Source organism: Lepeophtheirus salmonis, chromosome 9 (assembly GCF_016086655.4).
Source record: "Lepeophtheirus salmonis chromosome 9, UVic_Lsal_1.4, whole genome shotgun sequence".
In the NCBI taxonomy this organism is placed as follows: domain Eukaryota; kingdom Metazoa; phylum Arthropoda; class Copepoda; order Siphonostomatoida; family Caligidae; genus Lepeophtheirus; species Lepeophtheirus salmonis.
Window position 1 is genome coordinate 22,578,597 of NC_052139.2, and position 10,531 is coordinate 22,589,127.

Below are 10,531 nucleotides of genomic sequence, written 5' to 3' on the forward strand. Positions count from 1 at the left end.
CTAAGTCTACGGTATACATGCCATAATTTATTAAGAATGTTGCCGAAAAAACGTGAGTTATTACTTATTTAAATAAATTTGTCGTAGCTGGATTCTTCATTTTGAGCATGAAGATATGAATAGGTATTATTATTACATACAAAATTATAGCTTATGTTATTCTACTTTTCACGATAAAATTCAAATATAAATATGATGAAAAAATAAATTAATATGAAAGAAACCTGGTTAGTACTACAGTAATACAAAAATGAAGTGACATTCAATATATCAAAACAATTTTCAGATATTAATTAATTTAATCTTATTTTAGACTTAAAAATTAAATTATGAAGGATCTAAAATAAGAATTGGAAGTTTGGTCTAGGCCAGTTTATAAATAAAATTATCAGATAAAAATAGAAGTGTACATTTTGCGTAAAGAAGAATACAAATAAACTCCATGGAAATGAAATATACAAGAGCTTGTAGACTTTATCATAATGAATTGCAATGATTTGATATATAAATGTACTAAAATTGTGCATTGTGCACTTTTATCTACTTTTTGAATAAAAGTTTAAAAATAGAACTGTAGTGGTGATTCCATTAGGGCGACCATTTTATCATTTCGTTCTGTACCTGTATTAGAAATGAGTTGTAACTCTTTTTTACACCAATATTTATTGTAGAACAGATGTGAACATATAACAAACTGAATATTGTGTCTTCATAAAGTATTATGACTTAAGTCTCAGGCCATTTTAGGCTAGTAAATATTGTAGCACTTGTTATAATATATTTCAAATACATAAAAACATATAATTTTTTTTTCCATTTGAAATCAGGAGACCCGTCAAATATTTGAAAAAAAAAATATCAAAATTGAATCCAAGACTTATATGCATCTTGTTGAAGTTATTAATTTTCACTAATAGCAAGGGGGTGTCCATTTAGATTTCATTTACTTTTATCACAAATATATTGAATATATGAATATTATTAGAATGTACTACTCCGTCTGGAGATTGTTTATTTCCGTTCATATAGCGTGGAAAATTTAAAATTTGCACATTAGACGATACAAATTTATATTTTAGGCATGGGTGCTATTTAAAACGTATACAATATCAATTCAAAAGTCCAAAGTGGGATTATAGCTCAGATGACGGTATTGGTAAGTGTCATAAATTCATTCCAACATCATAAAAATAGATTATATATATTTTATCAAGACTGTGGAGTATCCAACGATTTAGGAAACTCATGTAAACAGCAAAAAGCGGGCTCAGAGGGTTTTTATGATAATGCCGTATTCCCTTGGCATGGACTAATAGTAAACAGACAAAACCAAAAAGTATTGTGTAATAGAGTTATTTGAACTAATAATCGTGCTCTAACTACAGCTAATTGTAAAGGATATTATCACAGTTATGGAATTAAAGTGAGAGTAACATTTTAGTTGAACTGACCTCCAATGGTGATATGTTATATTGTTTCAATATTATGAAAATTATAATAAAATAAGACTTTCCTTTTCATATAAGGTAGATGCGGGAGCAGAAAGTATTATTATAAGGATGGTTTTCAAAAGTTTTTTTTGCACATGAGGGTTACGACATGAAAACAGGTGAAAATAACATTGCCATAATTGCCTACATAATAGATTAGTATATAATGATAAAGTCCTTCCCATTTGCTTTTTCAATGATTATTTTCCGATTAAATAGGGACAATCAGTATCTTGTAAGTGTACTAAGAGTTTTTTTAAATAAATATGACTTAGGTAACACATATAATTAAATTTTTCAGTTAGTGGATCTGATATTGTATACACTTTGAGTTGAGGCCTTTTTTTTTACTTTTCCATAGTATAAAAAATTGCTAGAAAATATCAACAAAGATTGCCAAAATAAGTCTATGTAAAAAAAAAACTCAGTAAGTTATCGCGTCAATGAAGGAGAACCATTAACCATATGTCAAGATTCGAAAAGATGTATTTTGGTAGGCATTCTATCAGGCATCAACGAAAATAAAAAATTCCTTGTTTTTAAAAATATTTCGGGGCATGTAAACTGGATCTATAATCATATTTAAATTATATCTGTTAGATTGATAATAAAATTTTGAAGCATATTTGTGCATGCACTTAAATTTAAGATATTTAATTAGTCAACAAACTACTGTCTGATCAAACAACATAAATGTAATATGCTGAAAGGAACAAATTGATATCAAGAGACGAACAACAATAGTAGGATTTCGGAGTTGTAACACAGAAGTTTAAACAACTATATAGTTTGATAGGCTATGAATTCACAAGTAATAAATTTTGGAGAAGAAGGTATTCAGGGTCTTAAGACTATTTCCCAAATAAAAATTTGCCAAACAGATCCTTCCTTGAAGGATTGCCCAAAAATGATATGTATACATTGATATAGGCAATGAAGAGTCCATCAGAAGAGATGTACAGCACGGTAAAATGGGGTGAAAAGAATGTTTAACGCAATTAATTGTAATAGTTCTGACAAAATCGAAGAACGATCTTTGGAGGAAGAACGTGTCACAAAAATTAATCAAATAATGAAAATAAAAAAGAAATAAAATCTCCACCCCAGTTTGAAGAAAACATAGAATATAAGGAAGTCGTAAATTCGAAGACTTTATTATATAATTATGTAATAGATCTTGGACTTGGGGCTCAGAATGAAATAAAGACAAAAACATTTTTTAAGTCATTGTGTTATCTGAATATGCTCAATAAGATTCAATGGAATGGTGTTTACCATTTTTCGTATTCCAAATCCGAAAATATAAGATATTTCTCAATGTTAGTGCTCAAATAATAATGACTTACTTTTCTTGTAATGTCTACATTATTTTAAATAAGATATTTGATAAATATAAAATGAATTCGGTGGTATTAAATAAATTTTGTATCCTTTATAATTTCAAACATAAAGGTATATAATCAGAGCTCGAAGTAGCACTTGTAGAATCTAGGACCTTCAATTTTAAATGGACACGTTGATCAATGAATCAGTTGTGATAATACATTTCTCTGTAAAGATAAATTAAGAACATTCAATGTTTTTAATGGCATGCAATTACACATGCTTTATAATAACAGAGCTCGATGTTCCCAAGCTAAGTCAATCTCAGGTGTCTTACATTCTATGAATAATAGGTATCATCTTTATCATGTTCATTTATAAGAAGGGAAACTTGGTAAAATTATTTTTGATAACATTCACAACTTAGATTTTAATAATAAAGTTTTTTTTTTTTAAAAAGGACAATTTTCTCGTAAAGTATTAACATGTGATAAGTTTGAATTTTTTTGTAAGTTGACTTTATATTTCAATATATAAATACAGATTAAAAATTATAATATAAATACCCGGTGCATACACCATTGAATAGTTGTTAAATTTGGAAAGAATTAATAAGGTTTGATGCAGTTGTGCTCACATAGTTAAGAAACATACTTAATATTATTTAAATATTTCCAATTTGATCAAACGACAGGATAATTTACAATGACTTTTTTTTAATAAAAGGGTTAGTCGCATTTTTAAAGTAAAGGAAGGTTCAGACATGTTTTTTTTCTTCTTAAATTAGTGTATATCCTGCTTGCTCTAAGCTGTACAATGAAAGAAATTACTACTTTCTACAATATGCGGTTGACTATTTGGGCATTCTCTTCATTTCAAAAATCCATAATAAAAACCTTTATTTTGGATCTGTGGTTTTTTATTCAAGATAATCGTTCCATTCACATCGAACCTTTCGATCACTTCCTTGATGTTAAAAGGAGTTTGTTCACACAGATAGGGTTGCAAAAGTAGTTACTTTTTGCTATATAAAGAATAAAGAACTCTTATGAATTACGTTATTCAAAGTTAAAAAAATTATATATTCAAAATTAGTCAGGGAATGTTTAATTTGGCTTTCAATGGATTTCTTGCCAATACTTGAAAAAGGTATAGTTTCTATTGCAATGTAGAGCATGGTTAGCTTTGTATTATATATGTAAATCAATCTTTTAATTCTTTGAATAAACTAGAAAGTTGTTGGCCTGGCATCCTTGGTCTCGCTCCACATATGTCTTATTGCCGAAAAGTCCTGATGTCTTGACGAAATAATCAACTGCTTGCTAAGTTTACTGCTATAATTGCACGAAAAGTTCCTTTTTTACCTATAATTTCCAGTAGACAGTATATTTCTTGAAATGTCTGAAATTTCTAAAATTTTACTTCCCTTTAAGAAGCATTTTTGTTCCTTGACAAGTTTGGAGTTCAAAATGGGTTTTATTCTACTGGCCAGAACACAAGAAAGACTGTGATAGCTCTCATTAAGCACCGTGATTGGTCTTCAATTTGTTGCAGTAGCCATCCCTTTTTTTGGGAGCATAATTATCCGGCCTCTTGTTATGGATTGTGGAAGCTTCCTCCGAATTTCCAAAGACTTCCCCAGTTCAACTGAATAGGGAACAACATCATCTACATATTGGGTAAAACTCTTCCCACCAATGCCATCTGGACTGGAAGCTTTTCCATCCTTAAAATACTTTGTAATATAATTTGATATAACATTTTTTTGTGAAGATTGAAAGTTTTTCTAACTTAGAAAGAGAAAAAATCGCTCTTTCACCCCCAACAAGCTTTTGGAAGCGCATATGAAAGAGCTTCCAAATTATCTGTGTTTCAGTGATAGTTTCGCCTTTATCAATTATTTTCTTGATTAAGGTAGCGGATTGGTCTTGCGGGATCAATTTTTTAATCTTTTATCTTTTAATCTAGTTCATGAGACAATTTGTTACTTAAACTCAATCTCAGCCATCTCCGAAGTACGATATAAATTGGCAGTTTCTGCTGCAATTGAGCGTAGAAAGAAAGATCTTTATAGTTGTTAATTGGCGAAATGAGTGTTTTGGAATGAAAAATGAGGTAGCAAATTGGTGGAAAGAAATAAGGAAAAATATAAAATAATATATTAAACATATTGAGTTTGCAAGAAAAAATAAAGAATAAAACATATGGAATGTTAACTACGTAGTAGCGTAAAAGGTTGAGTCATGCCTATATTGTACAGTTGTTTAACCAATAAATATTGCTCTTTGATTTTAAAATGTCAGGCATACTTATTATAATAAATGTCATAGTGCCTTTTTCTTTTAAATTCATATTGAGTTCATTCTACATAATATAGAATAAAACGTATCGACAGGTCATCTATGCCTCACACGAGAGAAAAGAAAATTGCTTTGTCCTAGTTTATGATATATTATAAAATAGGTATATACAATGGAGTGAAAATAGATATGAAGAAGACAAAATTTCAAAAGCAAAGTGCAACAATTTGTATAGTGTCGAACCCTTTCTGGGCCTTTGTCCTAGCACAGTGAAGCAAGAGATACTTTTTACGTTCTGGGCAAAATTCCCCAAAACAAGGACACATAAATCTTGAATTTATTAGCCATGACGACCATCTATGGCCCATGGTGCACCATCTATCATGAATGGAGAGGACTGCCGTACTCCCAGCTGTCCCGTCATCCCTGAAGCACCATCTCTAGAGGTTTGAGCCCATCATTGAAATCGAAGGACTTGAGATCACAGGCACAACCCTCAACTATCTCACCCATGCCACGAGTTTTATTTCCTTCTTACCCCTCAACTCGTCCTCACCTCCAAGTTCCAACCTGAAACATTCACATCTCAGCTCTGCGAGCGTGAGCCTCAGTAGTAGTTTTACCATCTTCATCTCCACTTGTAGTGTACGTCGAACACTACCAACAGACCTTTAGATTAGGGGTACAATCGTTCACTATTATATATATTCTTTAAAGGATTAAAACTGAAAGGATGCACATAGACATAACTACTAAAATGTATCAACACGTAAAATCTACTTCATAAAAAGGTACATGACTATCTATTTAAAACAAATCCCTACGTCTTGAGATAAAAGTAAATAAATGACAATACATTACAGGTTCTTTGTAAGAGAAAAGTTTGTATATGAGAGCAGTGTTTAAGACCCTTAAATTATTTTGGGAGCCCTCGCGTCTAGTGGTCAACACCGGCAAAACTAAATTATAATCTTTACCAGAAGCACCATGGAAGAAGAGAGAGTCTTAGAATTTATCTATAATATTAAATTGTGGTATGATAAATACAATTTAAATATCTTAAAAGTGGTAAGAATATGAAATTGTAGTCTTAATGCACTGCGAGGGCCACTTAACTAGGTACATTTATTATTCAGATAAAATTAAAGTCAATTTATAGATGGATTTCCCGAGAAAATTTATTTGCAGTTCTAAAGGAGTTTATCATTGCAAGAGTTGCCAGTAGGCTTTCATTTCATCGTGGGATAGATGTCTACAAAATCTAGAAACTGTGTGGAAATCTTAAGCTGCATATGACTGATCCAACTCATAAGTTGTTTAGATTGTCGGGGCAAAAAAAATTCGAGGACATTTTTAAAGGGAACACATCGTTTCCATTTTAGAAAGTAATTTTCATTGGTACTACTGACCCTTTTTCCTAATTGTGGCTAACCCGTTCATAAAAAAGTCCTGTTTATGTTGCAAGTGATTTAATCAGAAATAATACAATAGAAAAGTGCAATTGATATCCCATTGGATAATATGGTTCCAAACTATTGATTTAAGCTTTGGTCTTTTATAGAAACAATGGTCCTAGTTTAATAATAAATGAAGGACTGAATATTTGATTCCTTGATTTGATGCGACCTAGTTAAAACCTTTGATAGTCAATCATAATGAAAATATAGGCACTACAATTTTGCCTAACTTTAAGCATAAATGAAATATTATTTTAATTTGACACAATTATGTGGGGCATATAATTATTAGAACAAATAAAGGCAATTTGTGTGCATTTATATGTCACAATAGATATAACAATGCAAAAAAGTGATAATTAGGTTTCAATGCAAAGTATTTTAAAATATTTTATATTCTACCCTTGTTTATAGTATTTATCAATGTTTATCATAAAAGATTGTTTGTTCTATTTATCATAATAAAGTTAAATTGGAACAAAAGAATACTAAAATATTGACTTTGTGACCTTATGACCTTTGTGATCTAAATAATTTTATTATGAAATAAAATACAACGAAAATATTACGCATCAATTAATTTTTAAACAAGATCAATATCTTCAAAAATATTTTATAGAGGGTAGGTGGTATGAGGTCAAAACTCTAGAAGCCTCTAAATCCTGAAAAGAAGGACATAAAATTCTAAATTGTACAACATACTTTTTTTTTTTTTTTTTTGGGATGCTTAAAACATACAAACAAAACACCTAAAATAATAAATATATTTCATCACAATTCATGCAGCAATATTATGTAGTTATTATTCCTATTTATAATGATTAATTTTGAAAGATAAACCACACAAAAAAAAATAATAGTTATAATAATGGGTTTATTTCGTAATGTGTCTCCAAAAATGGATGTTAATACTTTATCAATATATTCAATGTAAATTTATGTGTAAGTCTCGGTGTTTTAAAAATGTGGGGTAAAAAAGTTTTTTTGGGTGCCTAGAAACGCGACAACAGTACAGGTTAAACTGTATTTTTTGTTCCATTTATACTCTTGTTCAATCTGAGGTTGTGGCGGTTACGATACTGCAATTTGGGCGTCTAACCCAGTATAAAGAAACTACTTCCTCATCGAATGAAAGAAGAGTACCTTTATAATAGTATATTCATTCACATGAAGCCAAAATGAGAATTATTCTTAAAGTAGTTATTTATTACCTATTAATTAAATAGACGAGTTCTTATTTATATTAGAGTCCTTTATCTCCTCGGTAAGCCTAATCTAGTATAAATTATATTGATAATTATAGTTGAGTGACTATTCTCATGAATTATTCACATCTATTGTAGTTGGCAAAATTAATTATTTGTTAATATATGACCACTTAATCATTGATTGACGAGTCAAATAATTAAATATGCCGTCATTAAAAATTAGTTTAATGAGAATCATAATTATGCAGTATTGGAGCATAATTCATCATCAAGTATATTTAATATTTTTTTGGCAAAGTGTCTTAACCTGACTATTTCCTTTGGGTTATAAATGGTTTTAAGGTTTGATGGGAACATAAGGGAGGCTTAAGTATTAATCAAGAGCCTTATAACATTTCTAAAAGCGAAATAAGGTTCAAGACGTGAGATTAGAGATACACCAATTAACATTCTCTAACGATCCAAGCTATAACAATAAAACAATAGTGCATATATTAGAAATAAGCTGTAATTATGTTTTCCCAGTAATATTTATTATAGAACAGATGTGAACAAATATTGATCTGACTATTGGGAATTCATAGGTATTATTACTTGAGTCACAGGCCATTTTAGCCATGTAAATATTGAAGCAGTTGTCATTTATTTTTTGAAACACAAATATAAACATATAAATCACATTTTTTTTTCTTCAGTTGAAGTCAGTTTACTCGTCAAATATTTCAAAAGTAAATATACAAATTTGATTCCTTAACTTAGCCATGAAGATTATCACAATATGTTTATTTCTACAGTCATTAATTTCCACTAATGGCAAAGGTTTGTAAATTTAGTTTTCATTAAATTTAACCCCAAATATACATGTGAATATTATTAGAATGTACTACTCCGTCTGGAGATTGTTTATTTCCCTTCACATACCGTGGGACGCATAAAATTTGCACTTTTGTGGATACAGATATCTATCCTAAGCCTTGGTGCTATGTAAAAAATGGTGGGTGGGACTATTGCTCAGATGACTGTTTTGGTAAGCATCATAAATTCATTGCAACAGTATAAAAGAAGATTAATTATATTTTATAAAGACTGTGGAGTATCTAACGATTTAGGAAACTCATGTAAAATGCAAAAAGCGGGCTCAGAGGGATATTTTGATAATGCCGTATTCCCTTGGCATGTACGTATAGTAAACATCAATAACCAACAAGTATTGTGTAATGGAGTTATCTTAAACAATGATCATGTGCTAACTACAGCTAGTTGTAAAGGATTTTATCACCAATATGGAATTATTGTAGGTGTAATATTAGAGTTGAACTTACCTCCAATGATGATATAATATTTTGTTTCAATAATATGGTAATTATTACAAATAAGACTTTCCTTTTCGTCTAAGGTATATGCTGGAGCAGGTGTATTCTACTATGACAGTGGTTATCAAGACGGATATGTTAAAAGTTTTGTTGCACATGAAGGTTACAACCCTCGAACAGGTGAGAACAACCTTGCCATAATTGGCCTACGCGACAGATTAGTTTGGAATGATAGAGTCCTTCCCATTTGCTTTACTGACGATTATTTACCAATTCAGGAAGGACAATCAGCAACTTGTAAGTGTATTGATAGTTATTTAAATCAATATGAAATAGGTAACACATAGACTTAAACTTTTCAGTTAGTGGATCTTATATTTATAATACTGGGAGCTTTATACCATATGTTCACTTTTCCGTTGTAAAAAAATTGCCAGAACATACGGACAGAGATTGCCAAAAAAATGATCTTTTTTGTACAACAAAAAACTCAGTAAGTTATCTTGTCAATCAAGGAGGACCATTAACCATATGTCAAGATTCGAAAAGATGTATTTTGGTTGGCATTCTATCAGGCATCAACGAAAATAAAAAATTCCTTGTTTTTACAAATATTTCGGGGCACGTAAACTGGATCTATAATCATATTTAATTGATATCTGTCAGATTGATAATAAAAATTTTGAAGCATATTTGTGCATGCACTTAAATTTAAGATATTTAATTAATCAACAAACTACTCTCTGATCAAACAACATAAATGTAATATGCTGAAAGGAACATATTGATATCAAGAGATAAACAACAATAGTAAGATATAGGCAATGGCATATTGTAATTCAAAGAAAAATGTTATTTATAAAAAGTTTATTGTTTATGTGTGTTAAAAATAAGTAAATGAGTGCTTTTTTGCATAATAATGTTTGGATTTGTTTGCACGTCCGGTTCGGGAGAAATTGCACAACTTATACACCTTCATTGCTCGGAAATAAAACGGATTATTCCATTGTAATCCGGAAATGAATAAATTATAAATCTAAGGGAGAGAGGGGGGGGGGCATTTTATAAAGAAAATAGTTTCCTGGAGGAGGGGCGTTAATTTTCTCAAGAATGGAGCATAAGTAATTCTCACTATTATTTATGTGAAAAAATTAAGACAACAAAGTATCGTCCAGAACCTAGTTTAAAATATAAATCATAGGAAATGAATTATACAGCGTTTTGGTAACTCAAAGTTTTAAAATGCCAAAATTGAATCTTGAATTACCATGAAAATAGACTTGTTGACTCTTTTAATTTAAATGTTTCTGCGTTCTGTTTTGAAGATAAAATTAAGAGAGAGACTGTAGAATACCTGGGAAAGATGAATTGGAAGCAGAAAATCGAGGTTTCATAGCAAAGGGTAAAATTTTAGAAGGAATTCTAAAATCGGTCGATGAA

General features: G+C 30.1%; 1 protein-coding gene across 2 annotated transcripts; it reads left to right on the forward strand.

The window, feature by feature from the left end:
• Window positions 1-8,420: 8,420 nt before the first annotated feature.
• Window positions 8,421-9,801, forward strand: LOC121124150 (granzyme B(G,H)). Of its 2 annotated transcripts, none has more exons than XM_040719274.2 (5): window positions 8,421-8,597; window positions 8,656-8,805; window positions 8,864-9,072; window positions 9,175-9,388; window positions 9,454-9,801. In XM_040719274.2, the coding sequence occupies exons 1-5, from the start codon at window positions 8,540-8,542 to the stop codon at window positions 9,741-9,743; spliced, it is 921 nt and encodes a 306-aa protein (XP_040575208.1). In that variant the 5' UTR covers window positions 8,421-8,539; the 3' UTR covers window positions 9,744-9,801. The 2 variants fall into 2 exon arrangements, with proteins under 2 accessions (XP_040575208.1, XP_040575209.1); XM_040719275.2 differs by having other exon boundaries at window positions 8,440-8,597; window positions 8,864-8,955.
• The last annotated feature ends 730 nt before the right edge of the window (window positions 9,802-10,531 follow it).